Genomic DNA, 25,325 nt, shown 5'->3' on the forward strand with positions numbered 1-25,325 from the left:
GCTGATGAGCTTTTTCACTGTGGCATCTTGTTTATTTGAACAATTTTTTTTCCAGTTAGTTTTTATTTCTAAATTTCATCAAAACCTTTTAACAACAAAGTGAATTAAATTTAATAAATGTAATAGGTGCTTTAACTATCTGTGTACGGTGAACATCAACCTTTAAGTTCATGCGATCAATGTGACGGAAACATCATTGTTGAGGTGAAGAAATACAAATACAAATACCACGCCACAACAGGCAAATTGCCCAACGAGGTGGCTGACTTAAGAACATCATGGATCCCCGAGCCATTTTTTGGTGGCCCTACCTACTACTGCTACACCACACATGCACCCCGCCCGCGGAACCCCCAACGAATCGGTACATGCGGGAATGTGCGTGTACGTGTAGTGCAACCTGACGTAAATCTTGTTTCTGTGCAATGTTTGTTATGTGTAGTGCTGCCGTCTGCCACCAGTTTTTCTAACTATGAGTGAAGTGTTATGATTGAATGATTTATCGTTGTAGGACTGTTGCTCTCTGTGGCGAGACTTTTTTAACGGGGAGATCGGCTCGCATTTGCGCCTTGAAGTTGGGAACCACAGAAAACCAACTTCAGGCGACCACCACTGTGGGGTTCGAACCCAATCATCTGTGTTAAATGTGAAGCGTGTTATTTTTCACTTTTATTGCGCTGGTTATAATGAGAAAACCTTTTCGTAAAATTTTTAAAAGCCGTAAAGCCCGCTGGGTGTGTGCTAAATTTGTATCTAATGAACAAAGCAGCACTTCAACCATTACGCCAGAGGGTGATATCCGCAACCCCGAAGCGCAAAGTGAGTCATCTATTATTAACACTTTTTAAAACTGTCATCGAACCGATTCCGACGTGTAAGCTGAACATCTGTTATACCGTGAGTGAAACGATGGGTCCTCTGTCACACGAATCTACTAAACTCCTTTCGTGCATCTCCTCCATCTTTGAAAAAACACATCCGCGTTCATCAGTCTCATGACACTAAAATGTTCAACTCAATCCCAGGAACTAACCTCACTGCAAGCAATAGTTGAAAATCAGAGATCAGAAATACAAGATTACAAAAAAACGTCGCCAGTTGAAATGGGGAACGCTGCTGTAAAATCTCAAATGAAAAACCTTCAAAACATATCGCCCATCTTTAGCGATACTCGAGACGATCAAACATTGAAATCACCGGTCTTCCGGAAATAGAAAACGAAAAGTTGGGTGATGTGAAGTCAACGATCCTACAAAAACTTGATATTAATGACTTAGAACCCGACGTTAACATAATTCATCGTGTTCCAAAATCGAGAGAAAAGATAAGATCAAGCCAATCATCATGCAGTTCAAAACCAAAAATTCCCGTGACATCTTCTGTAACATCGCCCGTAATTCTATGTCCCTCCTCAAACGCGGAAACTTAAGTCCGGCGACTGATAAGAGAAACCGTATCCAAAAGATGAACACGTATATCGCTATGGAAGCCCTCACACGAGGGAATTGGGGTATTGGCGATGAAGTATCCAACGTGACTCAGCCACTTGGCGACATGCCGGTCGCCAAGTGGCGGCAACAAAAGTTGGCATTCGACATGCCAACTTTTGTTGCGAAACCGCCTAGCATTTGTTCATATTTTCGTCATTCGAGTTTGGATGTTGTCATCACTGGTCCGTTTCAGGTTAACTTTGCAGTGAAGGGAATGGTAGAGAGTGTATTCCTTCGCCGCTAAATATAGTTCCCATATATCGGAGGTTTAGAATGATCCTTTATACAGAATATTCCAATTTTTTTTTCTGATTTTGAAAAAAATATTGTTTTGAACCGATGTTTTTATTTGTTTAAAATTTTTAACTTGAAGAAAATATTGGTAACCATTTTCAAAAATCCACAGCAACGACAACAACATTCTGGCGCGATATCCTAGAAATTTTCTCCGCCAACATATCACTGTCGTTTTTTTTTCGTTACACAATTTTATACCGCATATATATTTTTTATAACGTTTATTTGGTTGCATTTTCCATAATGATACAATTTTTCATTCAGTTTTACATGCAGTTAGAAGCTTAAATAAACACGAATACTCAATCAGTTTTATTTTCTCCCGAAAATAGTCTTCAGTGAGTTCAGATATTCACTCATAGATTACAGGAAGCGTTTCTCTTCCACGAGAGCGCCGATACTATTGTGAAAGGCTCTTTATGGGAGCAGATGCTTTGGTTCTAGGTCCTCCTTTTTTTTAATTATTAATTTTTTGACCATGTTCATGAGTAGTAGTGGTTTCCGATCATGGAGAGCGTCTTCCAATCACAGGAACGCCATCTTCCAATCACAGGAACGCCATCTTCCACCCACAGCAGGGGCCACCTGTTTCAAAAGATGCCCATTGCCTTTAGTGTCTCTTCAGATAAAATAATTGACAGATGGGACCCGCAGTGGTTTAGGCTTTCATCTTTTATGTCACAGTTATATTTTTCTTTTCACCGGAGATAGCCGCGCTAAAAAGTTCTCCACTCTTCCATTCCTGAATACTACAATTTTGGTTTTTGAATACTCGCTGTAAACAAAAATCGATAAGAATCGTCCGTAATAACCATGGGCAGCACATCAAACGTAACAAAAGACTAAAGCTGTCGTGAAAACAAGTGGCATCGACGTATACCGTTCGGGAAAGGGGAGAGGTCGAGCGACGAAAATTTCGGCAAGAAAAGTGAGTAGAAAGATTCTAATCTTTTCCGTATCATTATTATTATTTGGTGCTATTCCTGCATTTACACGTGAAAACAGAGTTAATTTGCTTCTTCTCAATTTTATTTAACGTTAATTTTTTTCCATTTAAATTTAAGAAAAAATTAAAAATCCCCAAGTTTTTGAGAGCCATGGTTAATATACAGTATTTTAAAATTATACGTTTTTTCATAATATTGTTTGGATTTTTTTTTTGTAAATAAATTTCAGCTGAGGGATGGGAAATATTGCAGAAAAATATTAGTGTTTTTTGAAATTTTTAGTGTTACTTACGGCACATCAACGAAGCTTAAGTGACACGCTGATATAAGATAACTTTTTTTTATAAATTTTAAGACATTTTCCAATCAAAGAAACAAAAGAAATGATTTCAAAAACCTCACTTTTTAATTTCTGAAATCATCGGCAGTGCCTTTTTTTAAAATTCCATAATTATTACTAATTTACTGCGTAATCTTTTCACACTCATTACGTTACACGTAAAAAGAGATTTTTCTCAGTGAGATTGGTGAGAATCGGCCATACCTTACCAAGGTCGCGCATCGATACATTGGTTAAGATGCTTTCGTTCCCTTAACGAGTGATGTGGTTCCCTCATAGCTACTCCTTCACTGCCTAGTTAACCTGAAACGGACTATAGATGTTGTCAGGTAGACTGAAGTCCAGGGAGGGCTATATGGGCATGAAGTCCAGGGTCATGCCGAGATAGGACCTTGCAATGAGATTGTCCAGGTTCCATGAGACTCATTCTCATGTAGTCATTCTGAAAGTAGTCAAATTTTTTTCCCACCATACTTTCCTTAAACACTATTTCTTCACAGCTTCATTTTTTCTCAGCACTCTGTGCCCCGCCCACCCAACTACCTTTTGTCGTTCCCCTTTCACCTAATTTACACCCGTGGCCTCCATAGATATCCCAAGGCCACAAGCGGACCATATGACCCTAGGTTTAGTACCACCGTACTGGCGTTAGGAAAACATTGAACAGATAACGAACCTAAGATGGTCTCTTTTTGCCGCTCTTTCAATTCGAGAAGGCACGGCCGTGGAAACTATCAATTACGTATTATTATTTGCAAAAAGCATATTTATTATTGAAACGATGTATCGATAAATTGCAGTCATAGCCGTCCGGGAAAAATGTTTTGAAACGGAAACAAAGGATATCTTTTACCGATTTCGGAACTTATGTACGATGGAATTCCATGTTATTATTTATGAAATCACTATTTGGTAATCAGGCATCCCTGAATATGTGACGATGCCGCTGGCCTGTGAGTGGAATCTTACGCGCATTGCGGTGACGTTGTGCTTGGCTTTGTCTGGTGTTCTTGGCTCCCATCGTAAGTAGCTGCCAAATAAACTAAACATTTTCAATCGTGAAATATGATTCATTTCCATGAAAATTTCTGAAACTCATCTGATCTCAGGTTATAAACACGTATAGAGCTGATAATTCTGTTTTACAGATTGCCCGGTGATGCCCATTGATTTCAAATCGTTTGGGATAGACGATTGTGCGACTTCGCATACAGAGGACGTCGACGACGTCAATTATTTACTAACGGGTGCAGAATGTTTAGGATTTGAAGGATGGATCCTTTCGGATACGCAAGGTGAGGGGTTTTCTTTATATTCGTGCAGCTTCACTATTTAATTGCAATGTGTAAATTTATGGAAATCTTTAACATATTCATTTTAAGGCCCCAATCTTCTACAAACAAATGATTGACTTACGTCCTTTATTAGTCATGACTGCAAATTCAGGCGGTGTTGGTGAATCCCAGATGGAATTTGTAGACATTCATTATTCTATCTAAAACATTTCGCACGTTTCCAACTTAGAAACACATTTTGACTTAGGGAAGATGTTCGGAACCATACAGAAACCTGTTCGTAAATCTGGGAGTGGTCGTATTTTAGTTGATTCAATATATGTGAGAAAGGTATAATTATGTCATCACATAGGAGAAGAAAGGGTTCTATCTCCGCGACCTCTAGAATGGCGGACGGATGAAGGTGTTTTTCTGTGATTTTGAGAAGTAAATGTGATTTCTCTTACCTATTAAACATGCCTTGTTCCCTGAGAACATCGGAACAATCGAAAATAGTACTTCATGAAAAAATAAATTCTACATGTGCTTCACTCACCACCTTGTTTATAAGCCATGAATAAAGTGTTTCGACACGAGGGGGCACCAGTATCGAATAGTAAGGGGCAACTTCAGGTAGTGGCGTCGTAGGGAATTAGTCATTGCAAATAATGTCTTTACGTGTTTCACTCGCCACCTGGTGGGAATTCTATGACAGCAACAAGTTAAACACTCAAGTTGTATAACACCAAACACATTCTCACACTGTTAGATTTCCCCAGAAGCGTCTTCTTTGATATCGTAACGGGTGTATCGATGACCATTGGCGGAGTATATATCGTGCATGTCAATGAAAATTGGTTGATTCATTCAAAATGGCCAAATTTGACAGGATGTCCTCACCCGGATCTGCCTCCAGGAATCAAGCTGAATTACCCTTGCCACTGCGATTTTGGTGGAACTTGCGAAGTCATATGCGAGGAAGGATTCCGTATGATCGAAGAAGCCTTAGTGACAGGCGAGAACGTAATAACCTGCAAGAACACGGAAGGTCGAGGCACGTGGTCGAAATTTCCAACTTGTGGTAATAATATTCATGCTTGCTAATGTTATTAACATGTTTAATTAAACTCTTCATTCATTTTCTAAAGCAGAGTTCTATACTGATAAACTAAGTAATAAAACCCCTCATAGAGCACCGGGAAAACTTTTCACTTTTAAGTAGTGCTTTTATGGCTCCATCTAGTAACTATTATGCAATACGAAATTCAAAATCATGATGTATTGCCATCTCCATCCTATTGTATAATTTTCATTGTTTACAGGCGTCGAAAATATTGTTTCTTAATTATCATGAGATTAACTAGAAAAACATGGTGATCAAAACATACAATAAGATAACCTTCATAGATGCATCCCTCACTCATCTCTTGAGACATGCAGGTTTTTATAGGATTGACGTTGCCATCCGCTCATCACAAACTCAGGCAGGGCGAGAAGGGAAATATATCCCGAATCGAGTGCCGACCTAGCCAAGTTCGTAGAAGGGGATGCCACCTTTCTTGATTTACCTCATTTCGGAATTTGTGGTGGATACACCATCATCTCAACCAGGATGAGACACGACACCAGCCAGCGTTTTATTTAACCTTGGACGAGCCTACTTCATCCGATTCTCAGAAAGGCACTCTCACATACACTTACCTCGGACTAACGTAAGGCCAGGGAGGAGATAGACTGATTAATGTGACTTTCGGTGGGTGATGTTGCTCCATCGGGTCCGTCTTCCCCTAAGATAATTAGATAACCATTATATGCAAATTTATTATTAACCCTTTTACTAGCACTGACGAGATATCTCTCCTGACCTAATACTTTGCATTAAATGACATTTGCACAATGCGAGACGTCGCACCTCCTTAGGAGCCTCTTAGTTTTGTGATGGCGAGCCTGGGGATTATGCAACGCACATTTCCATGAGCATGCCCGGCGTTATTTCCTCCGTCCTGCCTTTTCATCCGAACGACTTACGGCAATGTTTCTTTCGTTCAAAAAGAACAGAAGAAAAGTAGGTTTTTGAAATGGTGTTTTTGTGGGTTCGATTGCTCTGGAAGCAGGTGGTGGAAAAGCGTTTGAACCCGCTCAAGATGTGAAAGAATGCCTTCTTCTTTAACAACATGTGTGACATCATTACAAAGGGTGTAGGGGTTTCTACTGTGATATTTATAATAGAAACCAGTGAAATCAATTGTACTGGGGAAAAGATGTCAAGTAAAATGATTGTCATACATTCAGGCCTTAACCAGTGATCTGACTGTGACGGCATAGGATGTAATGCCGATTTTCGGTCTAATTATCTCAGTTTTTGAAAATTATTCAGTAAATATTTCAATTCTAATAATTTCTTTCATGATTTAAAAACAGAGTCAGGAACGTGGTGTGTGTGTGTGTGCGCGCGAAGCAAATTTCAATGCACAGTCGGGCCCCGTATTCGCGGTTTTTCCTCTATTGGAATTTTTTTTTCAACACTCAAAAATCATCATTCAAGTGTTTTGCTTACAAAATTTGAGTTGTGCATGTTTAGGATGGCTCATTTTTGGATAGCTCGCTAATGATATTACTGTCATCACTAGAGCCGTGGCAGCCCCTGAGAGAGAAACAGTCACCTCGGGTTGAATTAAACTTTGGCCACAATGTGCGCTAAAGGACGCAACCATTTCTACAGAGCCGACTGAAGATATTATAAAAGACATTGTCACGTTAGCGAAACAGGTGGATTGAGAAGGGTTCAGTGATATGGATATAGAAGTCGAACAGCTAATTAATAGCAATTCACAGAACCGAACAATTCAGCATTTACCGAGAAGGTATTAATGCAGTTGAGTGCTCCTAAGCGGTACCAGATGATAGAGATAAAGAAGTGGATGACAAGTTCACCATGAGTAACATAGCGGATGGACTTTGCAAGTTCAAATCAGCAATAGTTTGTTTCATGACATAGATCCCTCTATGATACGTTCTTCACATGTAGAAAAATTGGTAGAAGAAGCCTTGTCATCATATTTCAATATACTTGATGATATGAAGAAGAAAAAACAGCAAACAGAAATCACAATGTTCTGTCAGAAAATATTGTCAGCAATCGCTTTTTTACATTCTTTTCTACCTCTGCGTCACCCTGCTCTTCTCATGCTGTTCAATAAACGAGATATACAGAAAAAAAAAACCTATGGTTCGGGTTATTCGCGGATTTCTCGTATTCGCGGTCATCCCCGGAACGTAACCCCCGCGAATACGGGAGCCGACTGTGTTCATAAAATACTTCAATCAGTAGAATATATTTCATTACCTTCAAATTAATAAAAAAAAATGGAAAAAGGAGAAATTAATTGACCAGATCATTGAATGTATAATATAAAGAAACTTGATGTTGCAGAGTGTATTGCATATAAAATTATGATAATCTCATTATTATTTTTTATATGTGCGTTCGATTCCATTGTAGTTGAAATGAAGTGCGAAGCGCCATCTATAATCAACGGACGAATAGATGGCCGATGCAGTTTGAAGAAAGGAACCCAATGCCGGATCATTTGCGACAATGGATTTACTTTGACAGGTCCGAGGGAAATTAGATGCGTCCACCCGAATTGGTCACAGAGTCCACAGCCAAGCTGGTGTAAAATGTGTTAGTATTTCAATTCAATTACAAATTAGTTTTTTTTTTATCAGAAATGTGCAGGGTATACACAAAAAAAAAAAAAAAAATTAGCAGATTCGGATCATAAGAACACCCCTGAAAGAAATATTTATTAAGTCTGTACTTTTAAGTGCAAACACAGCAACAAAACATTAAAGAAACGGGATTTTGATGACATGTTCGTAAAGGGTTTCATAAGGAGTCGCTTTCAAGATTCCCTTGAGATGATCACAAAAGAGATTACAATGCCGAAAGTAGAACATATCAAGAGATTGTAGAATCATGTGGGGGGTAAATGTTTCCGCATTTCAAACAAAAAACTGGCCTCCTGTATCGTGACGGAACCACGTGCGCCCTCGCATGGTTAATGACCAATCTTGCAGTCATTTTGATGGAATATAAATAGGGTACCATACTTTTTTCCCTTATAGATTCTGCCATTCACTTAGTATCTGTTTTCTTACTTCGATTCCACTAGTACTTCATGAAAACGCTTAGGAGAGCACCCCCTTCCTCAACTTGGAGTTTGCTACGTTCATTTAAAGCACATTTTATGTGAACCCTGCACTAAAATAGTAATTATGGCATAGTTTTTTTTTCCTAATTATACTATAATTCAAAATTTAATTCGCAGGTGGCGCTTTAGTATCGCGAAAAGCTCTACGTGATACATGAAACGGGACACGAACAGCGCATAAGTAATGTTTTTTGCTACTTGTAGCATATAAAACTTGGTATAATAAAATTGGTTTCTGTCAACCAAAAAATATTTCCGATTTTTGCCATTTTCCACAAGTTTCCCATTTTCAGCCAAACGTCTTTCGGCAGTTAGAACACTCTCCTTTGGAAAGAAATCGTACGAGATTTACTTAACCAGAAGTTTCTTGGCTGATGGGCTCTTTTTATGGCCACTTCGCTTTCCGGATTGGAACTTCTCCTTCCCCTCTTTTGTTGGATATGCGAAGAACAAGGTTCTGAACAGATGCGTAACAAGCATCGAGAAACTCGAAGTCGAAAATCATGGAAGTGAGATCCAGACCATTCCGCCATCTATATTAGCAGACACGTGGACTGAATTTGAGTATCGGTAAGGAGTGTGTAGTTTATGCAATGCAAATCGTAATAACCATATTGTAATTATGTACTCTTTCTGTTCAATGCGAACCACAGATTTTTATGTCGATTGGTAAATTTTTGTCCATTTGCGTCCAAAAAAGTTCATTTTTGAAACGCGTAAAGAACTTTTCACTCAATTTGTATTTTAATTTCTAGTTCAAATAATTGCTGATTATGATTTCTCTACATGTCTTCTTTGGAAAATTTAGCTATATCAGAGTAATGACATGTAAGAATTTCCCAGGAAACAGCAATACAATTATGATTTAAACTGTGGCGTTATTATATTTAATATAGATTGCAAGACGGACGCAATTCCCAAATACCTGGAGTTCCCAAACTGCCAGAACGAGGCTGGTGGCAGCTGCGAAGTTTCTTGCAGGGACAAACGACTCACTCTGCATGGACCATCGATAATACCTTGCAAGGAATCTGGTTCTTGGGATGCCTTTCCTACTTGTGGTTTGCCACGTTATTTATTTCCGAATGCTTAGATCTGATCAGGAATTGAGACTATATAATATGAGTTTCTGTAAAATATCAAATTTAATGGAGTTCAGAACCACTTTCAATCCCATAGGATGCGGCAGAGGAAAGTTGCCGAAAGGAGTCGTTCTGGAATCGGTCTGTAATTACAGAGTTGGACAGACATGCTCGGCCACTTGTGCGAGGAACTATTACAGGAAAGATGGTGACAGCGTGCAATGTCTTCAAAACGGAGAATGGAAGTCCCAAATCGATTGCTGTAAGTCTTAAGTGTAACATCCCATATTTTGCATTGTTACACATACATGTATTATAAGTCAATTGATGGATTATATCACCTTCAGGGAAGGAATGTCCTCCACCGAAGTTACCAGACAGCCTTATGTATGTCGGTGATTGCACACACGCCGAAGTTGGGCAGAGATGTAAAGTGAAATGCAAGAGCTTAACGCAGCGTTTGGTTGGTAAGACGGATGAGTTCTATTGTTTGCGCGAAGGAGTATATTCTCCAATGCCCGGATGTGTGAATGGTAAGGACAGTTGTTTCTTTTTCTTTCTCTTTCTGATCAGTTTTTGTTGGTGCGAAACCACTTTTAGTTTGAAGAACTTGGGGTCTTCTTATGGCAGTGGTTCTCAAGGTATGTGTCGTAGGTCCTAGGGGCATTGCACTGTGTTGGCGATATAGATGTGTGCCTGTTCGGTGTTCTGAGGGTTCTTCGTTGGACTATTTTATGGAGCCGTGGAGGAACGTTGACCAATGCAACTGGGGCGTAGAAAACTAATGTAGGAGGACTTATGAGATAGTTCCTCATTTCGCTTGAATTCTCAAGCACCCACACCAAACATATACTCACAGAAAATGCTGGAAAATATTCTGTTTATCATCACAAAAGGCTACTCGAACACTTTTATTCCTTCGTAGCACAGGCCATGAAACTGGTCACACCTCTACGTCAATATTGGTCCTGGTAGCGCAGACCACGTAACCATTGTCTTTGGTAAAAACGCTCATACTAATTTACATACAAATACAAGTCCACAACAGGCCAAATTCCCAACGATATGACTGAGAAAAAGATGTCCATAACAAATATGGATGTCATAAATTTCTGAACTACACCAATCCAATTAAAAATGCAATTACAAAAACTAAAAACTATGTACATGACCTTAGGCAAATGAATCCAGCGCAACTTTTATTATAAATACAAATACAAATACAACACCACATCAGGCAAAGTTTTCAGCGAGGTGGCTGAGAAAAAGATGCCCATAACAAATATGGATGCCATATATTTCAAAAATAAAGCAACCCAATTAAAAATATAATTAAAAACATTATAAACAATATATACACATGATAAAATATTATACAATGCCCATAAAGAATACTTATGGCTGTCTTACTCTAAGTATTGGATAGCTTCTCGATTTACCCCAACATGTTTATCATACTTCTTTTTAAACGTGTCAATTGTGTTACAATTTACTACCTCCGGGGGTAAGCTATTCCATATATTGACAACCCTATTAGAAAAACATTCCCTGCGACACCATAACCTTGCATCGTCCCTCACCAATCGATACTGGTGTCCCCTTGTAAAAGCAGTCGATTGGCGGTGTACTAAAAGGTCATGGTCCATCCTATCCATCCCATTGAAAATTTTGAACACTTCGATCATATCTCCTCGAAATCTGCGTTCATCCAATGTAAACATATTTAAAAAAATGAAGTCTCTCTTCATAACTCAAGCCCCCTGTTCCAATAAGGACACGCGTAGCTCTTCTCTGCACCCCTTCAATCAAGTCTATGTCCCTCTGTAGGTATGGTCTCCAAAACCTTACAGCATACTCCAGTCCAAGACGAACTAATCCTCGAAAAAGCGGAAGAATGACTTTAGAAGAACGCGAAGAGACCTTTTTGAAAATGAGACCAAGCATTCTATTCGATTTTTTGACCACCACTGAACAATGTTCAGAAAACCTAAGCCGCTCGTCAATGAGAATTCCCAAATCGGTGACCCTAGCTGCATCCGGGGTAGTGACACCATTCAACTCGTAAAATTATTCCTTTATTCTTTTCTATCACCTTTTCCACATCGATGCGATATGGATTTCTGATTATATGATCGATTTTTGGTCGTGGATCTCATAGATCCTATGCCACAATTGGTGTTGTTTCAAAGGCGCAAACATCGGAATGTAAAATATAGTTCTGAAGTATCAGCTATAAAAATTGGTGGTTATTGAATTAAAACTTGACTACTCATATATAATGTTTTTCGATTTATCAAACACTACAAGTTCGAACTCATTACTTTCTTCAACCTGAAGATTTAATTAACAAATAATAAATGATAAATGTGAGAATTCCAAAGGATATTTTTCACTTGCATTTTCCATGAAGGTTTTTGAGGTATTGAATGGAATATTCCAAGTTGTACGGCAGGTAGATTACGAAGTCACCTTCAAATCTTCTAGCAAAGCGTCAAAATTCCTTGAATTAAACTAGGCTTTCCTTTTTTACTGCAGCTGAAAGGTGCTCCTCCGTCCTAGACAGTTCGGTAGAAGTTATCGGCGATTGTCTTTATATTGTGGGAATGACGTGTACTTTGGCTTGTAAAGACCGGACCTTCAGAATGAGCACCGAATCAAACAAGATCACTTGCCAAAAGAATCTGCTGTGGGACCAGAATCCGAAGTGCAGTGAGTTCTACATTTTGATGTCTAAATTAATTTTGAATGTGTTTATGATAATAATAGGTGGGGCCTCGGGAAAACTTGTGGATATGGATGGGTTTTTTTTTTTTTTTGCTACAAACGAACGAAAAGATCTAAAATAGAATTTCAGCAAGTACTCTAGCCTGAAGAAACGGCTCAGTATCAATTAAAAGGCAAATGAACTAAAACTAATTCCATCTAATACCCAGAGAAAGGAAAAATTCATATTCGTAGATGCACTATGCTTGGAGATACGTAAATTTCACCATTTGTTTTTTTCAAAATCAGGAATTTTTGCATTCACTCGCAAAAAAAATCATAATCAGAAATTTTGCATTTATTGGCAATAACAAACTCCGACTGAAAAATTTCTCATTCATTCACAGAAAAAATCTCTGACATATTTCTAACCAAACATTCCGCATTAAAAAAACCGTCGTATTAACTAAAGTGTTTAAGTACTTAGTTAAAAGCTAACATTGTATTAATCTCTACGTTCTACTAATTTAACCTTTGCCTTCTGCCAGTGGTAGCTAAGTAGTAGATACTAAAATATCTCTCAGCATACACGCTATTCACGGGATTATGAAGACTTTCAATAGTTGCTTTTGTTTTTGCGAAGTTTAAGTAGCAGCATCTTGTTCAAAATCTCTGCATGACATCAGCTTAGGTCGTTTGGTTCACCACTGGAAGTAGCCGTCTGTTGAAATGATTGTATCCATATGTGAGCTCATCTCGCGGTACAACTTTAAAAAGAGGTATCTTTAAAGATAGATTTTGGGGAAGCTTTCTAATAATGAATTTCGGTAAAAAGATGAATTAGATGTTGATGCGACTTCAGATGGCAGAATAGTCTATCTATACGCTTGTATGGTCCATTTGTTGCATTGGACGTTATGTGCAGAACCAATTTACTTAAACTCTTCTCTGCTGCTATCTTCCCCATAATATGTGAACTCTCCATCGATTTCAACGTTGTCATTAGTCAAATATTTTTCTGTGTATTTCGTAAAAACGTCCTTGTCATTGGCACGTGAAGATTTCAAGTCTACTAACTTATTCCACAGTTCGGGTGCGAATGGATAACTTGATCTTTCCAGATTCTCGATTAATTCCATGATTTTCGTACAGAACTTTATAATTATAGTCAGCTGAACTCGTATTTTACGAGATAGAATTTCACCGCCAAACCTTTCCTTCAAGAAACTTATTTTCAAGTTGTCGTCTTCATATTCATTGAGGAAAAGCAACAATATGTTCCATATAAAGGGTGTTCTGTGAATGGACCGACAAACTCAGAGGGTTGTTGGTAGGCATCAAGACGAACAAATAATTGCAATGGAACATAGTGTCGCAAAACCACGTTTAGAGGGTGAAAATCGCGCAAAACGCATGCAGGCTCTGAGGTGGATTGGACGCGTGGGACCCGTTGCTTGGCCTCCACGTTCGCCGAATCTCAATCCGTGTGATTTTTTTTCTTATGGGGTCACTTTAAATCACTCATTTATACGATGCCTGTGGACACACCGGGAGATCTCATAGCGGAGATTGCCGTCGCTGCGGCAGACATCAAAAGCATACCTGGTATCTTCGAGCGCATCCGGGAATAATTTTCACGCCGTTGTATGTACACTGCGCAATGACGTCAGCGACCACCACTTCCAACAACTCTTGTAATAATCAATCAAATAAAACTTTTTGTAGTTATTATTGTATTATTTGTCGTTCCAGCGTCACGTCAAAATTACGAATTCTTCTCAGTTCAAAAAGTGTAAATTACCGATATTTCGTAAAAAAAGTAGTACAAAATCAGATTTTTGCATTTATTCGTCAAAATGGGCAAATTTCGCATTTATCGCATTCATTTCATAAATTTCCCATTTATCATCGTGATCATTTCGTAAATACTAAATTAACGTATCCCTAACTATGTTCCATACTGTTCCGGATAATTATCCACAAGACTTCGAGGTTGCAAAACAAGAAGCGGTTCGACGGACAAACACAGATTTATTTACAGAACAGAAATTTACACGTATTTACAGGCTAATCAGAGAGCTAACAACTTTCTCACAAAGTTAAATCACGACTGACTTTTCATCCAGTCTCTCTCTATTCGAGTCTCTTTGAGCCTCTCTGAGCCTGCCATCTTGTGAGGGCCAGACTATTCATAATCCCGGTGGAAACTTCGAGAAAAAGAACATTCCACCAAATTCTATTTTACAGTTTCCAATTTGGCGGCGCCGCCGTACGGGGGTGTTGGACCATTGTCTGGAGGGGCGGGTCTTTCTAGAATATTCCCGTAAGTTTATTTATTTATTTATTTATACAATATTGTTGGCCCTTGGGCCTATACAAGAGGATGCGATTGAGAATGACAAAGATATTGTTTGATGTTGGATAAAAAACTAGTGATAGAGGGAGATTCAACAATAGAGCTTGGGAGTTTGTTCCATTCACCAATGGTATGAGGAAAGAAGCTGTATTTAAAGCAGTCAGTGGAAGCAAAAATAGGTTTTATTTTAAGGGAATGGTCGAGTCTTTTAGAGATGTAGGATGGTTTGCCTAAGATACCAGAAGTATCCATGTTGAACTGACCATGGAAAATTTTATAAAGCAATGTTAATCGAGAGATGAGACGAAGAGTAGAGAGAGGGATTAGATGAAGTTCATTTTTAAGTTCGGACACAGAAATGAAAGATGACCAGCAGTCGTGAACAAATCGGGCGGATTTATTTTGAATAGATTCAAGTTTGTCTATATTACTGGAGGTGTAAGGGTCCCAGATTTCAGCGGCGTAGGAGAGGACGGGGGATATATAAGTTTGGTAACAGAGAAGTCTGATATCCCGAGTAGAGTGTTTAAGATTGCGGCGGAGGAAGAAAAGTTTGTTAAGACACTTCTGGTAAATGTAGTCGATGTGTTTGTTCCAACGTAGGTCGGCTGAAATAATGACACCAAGGTATTTGATATGTGAAACTTGGGATAACGGTAAGTGATTGATGGAGTAGGAGTATTCAAGAGGAAGAAGTTTACGGGTAACTTTCATGTGAACCGTTTTTGAGATATTCATTGGCATTTGCCATAGGGAACACCAGTCGGCGATGGAAGCCAGGTTATGTTGGAGAAGTTCTTGATCAGATTGATGGTGAATGATACGGTAAATTACACAGTCATCAGCAAAAAGTCTAGTGGTGCAGTTGAGGGATCGAGGAAGGTCATTGATATAAATTAGGAAAAGTAACGGGGAGAGGACCGATCCTTGAGGGGGTCCCAGACTTTACGGAGGCGGATGACGAGTTATGATCATTAAAATGAACAAACTGTTTACGGTGTTTTAGGAAAGCCTCCACCCAATTAAGTAATTGAACGTTAAGGCCAAGGCGGGAGAGTTTGAGAAGAAGTTTATCGTGGGGAACTTTATCAAAGGCTTTAGAGAAATCTAGGAATACGATATCAGTTTGTAGGTTTTTATCAATGGCTTCAGAGAGGTCGTGAATGAAGAGGGCCAGTTGAGAGGTAGTAGAGAGAGATTGTCTAAAGCCGTGTTGGTTGGGGAAAAAGAAACTGATGGAGTCTAAGTGGATACGGATTTCTTTTGCTACAATATGCTGGAAGATTTTACAGCAGGAGGAAGTGATTGCTATTGGCCTGAAGTTAAGGGGATTGGAAAGTGAACCCGTTTTGTGGATAGGAATAATTTTATTGATTTTCCAGTCGTTCGGGAGGGTAGCAGAATTTAGTGAAACATTGAACAGGATTAAAAGATAGTCGGCGACTTCATCAGCACAGAATTTAAGAATAGAATTTGGGATGTCGTCAGGGCCAACAGAATGGGGTTTCAGTTTTTTCAAAAGTTTTAGGATACCTTGTTTGGAGAAGGATATAGGGGGTGAGTTGTGGATAGAATCAAAAAAAGAGTATTGGGGAGGAGAGGGGTCTATTGAGAAAACCGAGCAGAAAGCTAAATCGAATTCGGTAGCCATCTCTGAAGGAGAAAATGTATATTTATTTGAACTTCTCAGGGAAGTTGGACCAACAGATTTAGGTCTAAGGTAACTCCAGAATTTTGTTGGATTGGTTTTTAAGTAATGGGGTAGAGAATGAGAGAGGTATCTGGACTTTTGGACGGAAATGAGGTTTCTGAGGTCACGGGTGGAGGCTGAAATTATGGATTTGAGTGAATTGGATTTGTTAGTTTTATATTTGAAGGCGATTCGGCGGATTTTTTAAATGAATAATATCTCTGGTGATCCATGGATTAAAAAAAGACTTAGGAGAAACATTTTTAATTGGAACTGTAGTTAAGCATTTGTCTATAATACATTTAAAAGAGGTCCAGAGGGTGTGGATATTGTTAGAAGAGGATATGGATAAGAAATCATTGAAGTGAGAGCGAAAAATATTTTGCATAAGTGGATAATTTGCCTTGTTGAAATTACGTTTAGGGGCGAGTTTGTAGGATGGGATAGAGTGGCGGAGGGAAAAGTTAATGACTGGGATATTATGGTCGGAGCAACCCTCAAAGATGGAGGTGGAAAGGACTGAAATTCGATTGGAGGTAGCAATGAGATCTAAGGTAGAGCTGGAGTAGAGGGTGGTTCTTGTGGGTTCAAAAATGGATTGGACCAAGTTAAATTTAAGGAAGATATCTAGGACTTTGTTATTAATTCCGTGATTGCCGGACAGGGATTCCATATTTTTCCAGTCAATGCCGGGAAGATTCCAGTCTCCGGAGATAAGAATAGAATGTGTGTTATAAAATTTTTCAAGAATAATTTCCAGTTGTTCAAAAAGGTGGAAATCAGGAGAGGGAGGGAAATAGACAGAAAAGATGGCAAGTGGGGGACAGTTGGGTTGAAGCCATTCGGCTCCAACAATTTCGAGTTCGGAATCTAATAGAATTTCAGTTAAAGGGATAGATTTTTTGAAAATAAGTAAGACCCCGCCCCCCCCGAGAGTTTCTATCCTTTCGAAAAGCATTGTAATCGGGTGGCAAAATTTCGGAATTAGAGATTGTATTATTTAGCCATGACTCTGTAACACCAAGAAAATGGGGATTATGGATGAGCAAGAATGATTCTAGAAAATCAGTTTTGTTTTTCAGGCTGCGAGTGTTAATAGTTCCCAACTGGTAGGTATTTTTTAATTTGGAGGTTGTGTAGACGGAAGGGTTGCTCGGGGGGAGTAGCCTAAAGGGGGTACCGAGGAAATATGGGAGGAGAGGGAGGGCATAGAAAGGTTCGAAGCAGTATGAGCGGGGAAGATGGGGCGGATATCATTAATATCGGGATCCCAGACATATTTGGTATTATTTATGAGTGCAAAATTGTGGATAAGTTTTACTTTAATGCCTTCGTCACGGTATTTTTGACTGGCTCTCCAAATTTGACCACGAAGCTTGCGTGTATCGAGAGAGAAATCTTCCGAGATAGATATATTGCTGTTTTTAAGTTTCGAGGCATTTTTTAGAATCTCACTTTTGATTTTAAATTTGTTGAATTTTATTATGGTAAGTCTGGATCCGTGGGTCTTTTTGGAACCTAATCTGTGACAGCGATCTATCTCACTAGGTGTAATATTTACGTCAAGGTGATCAGAACAGCATTGGATGATTTTGGATTCGAGGGTGGAGGAGGACTCGAAGTCAGATTCTTCAGGAATGTTTCGGAAAATCAAGTTATCCCGTCGAGAACGATCCTCAAGATCGATGACTTTATTGGTAAGGGAGGATTGGAGTTCAGAGAGATTAGAGGAGAGGTCGTAGACTTGGCTTTGGAGTTCCTCTACTGGGGAAAGTTTTTCCTCAACTGCACTAAGACGGTGGGATAGATCACTTAGCTTATGACTGAATGAGTCCTGTTTTTGGGTGAGGAGGGTAAGTTTGTCAAGAATGGCTACTTGGGTGTCTTGAATATTACGGAGAAGTTCTCCGCCAATCGCATGTTTCTGCGCTAGACCGAAACCGGTATCAATTCTCGTTGCCGAAGGAAGGTTGCGATAAAGGATTGCGCCATCTATCGTCGATAACTCATAACGATACTATTTTTTAACGCACATTCATCATCTGTTTTCTTCTCCGCCAGATAAATTCTGTGATCAGCTAAGAGTAGACAACGCAGTCTTGAAAACAGCTTCTTGTAGTCAACCAGTTTCGTCTGGCAACGAATGCGTCTGGCAATGCAACGCGGGCTTCCATCCTACCCAGCCGTTCAAAGTTGTATGTGAAAGCAGTGGAGAATGGTCTGGAAAGAAACAATGTGGTACGTAGCCTGAATGTACAATATACAGCCCCCCCCCCCAACTCAGTACATTTGGAGTTTCGAAAGTTTTTCGAATTTCCAGTGAAATACTTGATAAATTGTTCTGGATTTTTTGTCATGTAAATTCTATGCTTGTTCTCACAATTGCCAGTGGAAATTTAGTGTAGTTAAGGAAGCGACAAAAATTAATTCAAACACAATCACAAACGCCATAACAAGCAATTTTCCTAACGAGATGACTGAAAAAAATTCCCATAAAGATGTGGATGTCTTATATAACAGCAACCCAGTACGAAAGCATATATCTCGCAAATAATTAATAATACATAATGCACTGCCCATAAGAAAGATTATGGTTGTATTTTCTAAGCATAGAGAGCTTCTCGTTTTCCACAATATTTCTATCGCATTTCTTTTTAAACGTCTCAATTGTGTTAGAATTCACGACCTCCGCGGACATAAGCAATTCCATTAATTACCAACCTTTCAGAGAAAATTTCCCTGCGACACACAACTTGGTGTTGTCCTTCACTGAAAGATATTGCAAAACCATGCGTGGCCAAGCTCTGTCCATGGGATACTAAAAGATACTGGTGTCCATTTGTCGAAGTAATTGATTGACGGTGTATTGAAGTTCCATCCTATCCATCCCGTTGAAAATCTTAAAAACTTCGATCATACGTCCCCGATACTTGCATTTCTCCAATGTGGACATATTCAAGTAATTTAGCCTCTCTTCATTACTGAAACACCGTTTGCCAACAAAAGCACGCACAGATATTCTCTGTACCTCTTGACCCAGTTCACGTACCTTTGTATATAAGTATGGTCTCCACAAATCATTACGGCATACTCCAGTCTAGGACTCTCAAATGAGAAAATAAATATTTGTGATCCACCCTGTGTGTTCCTGGTTCTGACACGTCACCTCTCTATTTATAATTTTTCATCAATACATTTTTTATATTTTCTTGGACACACTTTTCACTTCTTAAGTTTTTTTTTTTTGTTTCTATATTTTTAAGGAGGTTGGTGCACGCAAATTTTCCAAAAGAACGTACTTTCCAATTTTTAAATACTATGAAATCTTTTGCCTCTGTGTCCGAGTTTTTGTTCTACCTGTGCTAAGAGTCTTTTTAAATATTTTGATATAAACTGCTGGCAGGCGATATACACATGCTAATTGTTTTCTCTCACAAAAATTCGTTTTTCTCAAAACAAAGATTTTTTTTAGATAAGGAACATTTGTTCGAACACCACCCATTCAAATGCCTTGAAACTTTATGTGCCTTTCAACATTATGGTGTTATATCTTTTAACACGAGCTTTTAGGATTTTCATTGTTGGTTATTTTTTTATCGGCTCATAGTTAGAAAACTGGTGGCAGATGGCAGCACTACACATAACAAGCATTACAGAGAAACAACAAAAACTTCACGTCAGGTTTCACTACACGTACACTCACATTCCCGCATGTACCGATTCGTTGGGGGGTTCCACGGAATGGGGGGTGTGGGCGGGGTGCATGTGTTTTGCCTGTTGTGGCGTTGTATTTGTATTTGTATTTCAACACCAACAACATGCAACTTTTTAAAAATCAACAAAATTTACCCATATTTTGTGCCATAAATTTTTTTTAAATAATTCCAATAAAACAATCCTCGTGTTGAAGTATGTAACATCATAGCAATGAGAAACACTCAATCTTTCAAGACATTTGAGTGAGTGGTGTTCGAAAAAATGTTCCTTATCTAAAAAAAAGTTTGTTTTGAGAAAAAGACATTTTTGTGAGAGAAAACAATTAGCATGTGTATATTGCCTGCCAGCAGTTTATATTAAAATATTTAAAAGTACTTTTAGTACAGGTAGAACAAAAACCTGGGCACAGTTAGACGTAGAAAATTTCATAGTATTTAAAAATTAAAAAATTGGAAAATGTGTTTTTTGGAAACTGCGTGCACCAACCTCCTTAAAAATACAGAAACAAAAAATCATACACAAAAGTTTATAAGAGCCTTTCTACTTCTGTTTTTCATTAATTATAGAAATATATTTTACAGTTCTTTACTTAGAATCTTTACTTAGAAACGTTCTTTACTTAGAATAATTGATCAGACTAATTCTGATCAATTACTCTAATACAAATACAAACACAAATACAATGCCACAACAGACAAACTGCCCAACGAGGTGGCTGATAAAAAGATGCCCATAAAAATATGGTTGTCTAAAATGCTTTCTAATATTCTAATTTCTAAAATGCTTTTAGCTTTGGAAAGGATCATATTCCATAAAATTACACACCCTGGGATTCGCTGAAAGGAAAAACGTTCATAATCGGCTTTAAAGACTAGAAGACGACATTTTTCACATTTTTTTCTTTGGGTGTGCATAACATATGGCGCGATAAAGCCTCTATTTGAATAAGCTTCTACATAGATATTTAACACGATACTTACATAACATGGAATTTTAAAACTTGCCATTTTCACTTCAAAATATGCAAGGCAGATGACAGAAACATTGATTTGATTCTCTTTGATTTTTCAGTGAAGATGTGCTCTACAATTAACAATCAGGTAATGGGCTTGAAGAATAACTGTATTCGTCTACCAGGGAGCAGTTGCACGGTGTATTGTAAAGCTAACAACTTCGAGCCGAGGCCTATTGATAAGGTATATTGCTTGGCGACCTCGGATTGGGATGCCATGCCGATTTGCAGTTAGTATTATGATTTTTGATTTCCTCTAAATTATTGTTTGCTTGTTTTCGCTCTTAATAAATAATACACTGCTCAAAACAATTAGGGGAGCACATGGTTTTAACAAAATTACGCAAAGATGTATACCGATAAGTAACATAAAATGAATCATCCATAATTTAAAGCCTAGCAGGAAACGGAAGAAGAAAACTTCATATGCAAATCAAAGTTCATGACGTCAAAAACCAGAAAAAGGAGATAAGGGCAGAAATCGGGATGCTGCAGAAACGTCTGTTTTACTGCCGTAACTACGAAATTCGATTGCGCAGTATTTTTTTTTTTTTTGAGACAAGGTGACTTGAGGATGTCTCAACAACGTGATTTACCGGAATCCATGGCATGACGTGTTATAGGCAGACTGGAATCCGGACAAACACAACGTAGTGTCGCGGACGCTGTTGGAGTCGCCAGAAGTGTTGTTGCAAGGCTGTAGAAATCGATTCCAAGAAACAGGAAATGTTATACGTCGACCAGGGCAAGGTCGGCCACGCGCCACTACAGCAACTGATGACCGGTATATACGGTTAACAGCCCGTCGAAACAGAACAGAGAATGCTACGCAGCTGCAAAGACGGTTGCTCTTGGCAACAGGACGAAGGGTGTCCAGCCAAACAGTACGTAATCGGCTTCATGAGGGAGGGCTCTATGCACGTAGGCCAATGGTCTGCATTCCGTTGACCCCACGCCACCGTGCGGCCCGAAGAAGATGGGCTGCTGAACATCGAGATTAGGAGCAACATGATTGGAGCCAAGTGCTGTTTACAGACGAGTCCCGATTCAGCCTGGAGTGTGACACCCGACGTGTTCTGGTATGGAGGGACAGGTGCACTCGAAATAACCTCGAATTCGTTCGTGAAAGGTCACAATACAGACGAGCTGGTTGGATGGTATGGGGTGGAATCAGCATAGGCAGACGTACGGACCTGCATATCATTCGGAATGGCACTTTGACGGCCCGAAGGTATGCAGACGAGATACTGCGACCTCATGTCATCCCTTACGCTGGAGCCATTGGAGATTCCTTTGTTTTCCAGGATGATAATGTCCGACCGCATAAAGCTCGTCTGGTGGAGAACATGCTTGAAGCTAAAACAATACAGCGTATGGAATGGCCAGCGTGCTCGATAACCTCATCGCATCCATGGCAAACAGGTGTGCAGCAGTCTTAGCTGTTCGAGGATACCACACGCCCTATTAAAACTCATGCATCATGTCTAAGGAGTACTTTTTTTTATCGTTTACATGTAACCAAATTGTTAACCTAAATCATCTTTTCATGTTTTTTCCATATTTTCAAAGAATTAAAGCTTAATTTCAAATTTGTTTACGTCTTTTTCTGTATTGCGCATTGATACGCGTGTACTATCCATTGTATGCCAATACGTGGCTGTCTCGCACGGTTTTCTTCACTTTTTTGCTTGCTCCCCTAATTGTTTTGAGCAGTGTATATACAAAGTGTGTATATAATCTATGTTAACGTGTATTGAGTTGTCTACAGCGTTAAGTACCAACTGGAAAGCTATGAATTTTCAGCACGTCCCAGTAAAGGAAAAAATCCAGATAGTGTGAAAATCAGCGAGTTCCGTCACTCATTACTAGAAAGTTTGTTCCACGCAAAAAAAATAAATTAAAAACGATATAACGATTCAAGGGGGTTGCAGTAGAAGTAGAAGCTACAGGGGTACAACAAGTGTGAGGATTGAATCTAATGGGTGAGTAGGTCCAGTGTGTCGTAACTATCCCTTTCACTGCCCTGTGAAAGAATTTGCATTTACGCCCATTCCAAGAGGCCCCTGCCAAGTGGGCCTTGTGTGGATGCACCTGTCGCACCTGCCTAGTTACCGCATTGAGATGGGGAAAATATTCCTGTGAAAAAATGCCTGTGATGAGACAAATATGTTGTGAAACCTGTGTAATATACGATGCTTGAAAAAAAGTAGCATGAAAAAGGATGCGTATGCTTGATGTTATTTGCAGAGCGTGCTTGTCAAATTGGAAAGCTTCCAGAAGGTGTCGGCATCGGCACTTGTAAACCGAAATTGTTTGAAGGAGAATCATGTCAACTGAACTGTACTAGAGACATCAGAGCAACGCCTTCCAAAGACACGCTGGTCAAGTGTGAGCAACAAGGTTTGAAGTTCCCGAATGAAATCACCTGCGGTAAATAATAGTTATTGTTATCGAAATACAGAATGTTTTCGGAAGTAAACCCAAAATTTCTATGCTGACATCGCTGACGTCAGATGTCTGTTCAAATGAAATGAAGTTGTAATACAGTAGTTCCCATCCGTTACATGACTATGTGCTCATGTGTAATATTTTTAGAGTGACACGCGCAGAGATCTTAAAATCGCGCGAAACGTAATGCTGGGCAGCCTGTTTTGTAGTTACGTTAATGTCAATATTACTGACTTGTAAGAAAAAACATCGTTGCTTTGAATATATACAGTAGTTAACACAAATTCAACTTTTGAGTCAAAAATTTGAATCACACACAAAAATCAAAAATCCACAATTACCACCGTGTGGTGTCAATGAAAATACCGTACTGAGTACACATTGGTAATAAGTATGCACGAAATGCATTCACATTTACAAACATTTTCCATGTACTTTCCTAATATATGCATAAGCCTTGTTATATTTTCCAACTCACTGAAAGAACAGATTCACAGTTACAAATTTATGATATGATATGAGAAAAAAAAGATATATGTGTCTAAGACATATAATGCTTATTACGATTTATGTTACACTAATTAGCTCCGTCACTACCCATCTTCAGGAGGTGGTAGGCTAGATAACGCGTAAGCATTTCCATGTCTAGAGCCTTTGCGGTAAGTGATTGTCACATTGTACCGTTGGAGCGACAATTCCCACCTTGTTAGCTTGGCAGTATGAGAAGCCCTCTATGTCAAGTATGTCAACGGTTTATGGTCAGAAATCACTTCTACTCGAGCTCCAAATATCCAACTGTCAAACCGTTTAAGAGCTTCGATTACTCCATAGGCTTCCCGTTCGACAGTCGACCGGCGTTTTTGCGTAACCGTTAGTGTTTTGCTAAAGAACGCAATGGGATTTTCTCTCTCATCAGAATCCGTCTGTGATGAATCGGTATACAGCTGGAAGGGCTGTGCATTGTCCGGTGTGAACATTGGTGGAATATTGCATGACTTTACCTTAAGCCTCTGGAAGGCTTCTTCGGCTTTCTCTTCCCTGTCAACCTGATTTGGAACCCTTTTCTTTGTCAGGTCAGTTAAGGATAATGCGAGTGACGATGAGTTTGGAATGTAGTAATGATAGTAACTTGCGAGCTCCATAATGATGCGTAGCTCTTTCTTCGTTGTCGGATGAGGGGGGGGGGGTTCTTATACTCGCTATTTATCCCGGATCGGGTGAGTATTGTCCTGAGCCGAAATTTTATACGAATTTTACCTCTTTTCTTCCGAATTTGCATTTATCTAAACTGGCTAGTTGCTCGCAACGTTTCGAAGACATTACTCAGATATACAAGATGATCTTCCCATGATTGTGAGAAAATTGTCACATCATCAATGTATGAACCACTGTGCCTTTTATGAGGTCATAAGACTTTATCCATTGATCACTGGAAAGTGCTACCAGCATGTTTCATACCAAATGGCATAACTTTGATTTGGTAGTGGCCACCATGTGTCACAAAGGCAGTAAAGCGCTTTGCGTTTTCAGTCATCGGAATTTGCCAATACCCCTTTTTGAGATCCATGATTTGGGATTAGGTGGTGGTGATGAAGGAGGCTTTTCCTATTTCAAGTAACAACTAAGTCTTCAGCATTCTGTATCAGATATGCATCTGGAATAGTAAAACTATTTAGGTGTCTGTAGTCGACGCAAAGTCTGACTGATCCATTCTTCTTTGACACACATACCATTCACTGTCAGTTGGCTCTATCA

At 39.1% G+C, this 25,325-nt stretch overlaps 1 protein-coding gene across 1 annotated transcript; it reads left to right on the forward strand.

Moving 5' to 3' along the window:
* Positions 1 to 4,014: 4,014 nt before the first annotated feature.
* Positions 4,015 to 23,560, forward strand: LOC149071794 (P-selectin-like). Its single transcript, XM_089248014.1, has 10 exons — positions 4,015 to 4,096; positions 4,223 to 4,369; positions 5,238 to 5,429; positions 9,459 to 9,623; positions 9,742 to 9,906; positions 9,992 to 10,177; positions 12,180 to 12,353; positions 18,455 to 18,631; positions 21,182 to 21,352; positions 23,370 to 23,560. Exons 1-10 carry the CDS (start codon positions 4,015 to 4,017, stop codon positions 23,558 to 23,560), a joined length of 1,650 nt encoding a protein of 549 aa, XP_089104140.1.
* The last annotated feature ends 1,765 nt before the right edge of the window (positions 23,561 to 25,325 follow it).

This window comes from Pholcus phalangioides, unplaced genomic scaffold (assembly GCF_987345545.1).
Source record: "Pholcus phalangioides strain wild (caught in Gottingen) unplaced genomic scaffold, Ppha-v1.0 ptg000018l_1, whole genome shotgun sequence".
Lineage (NCBI taxonomy): Eukaryota > Metazoa > Arthropoda > Arachnida > Araneae > Pholcidae > Pholcus > Pholcus phalangioides.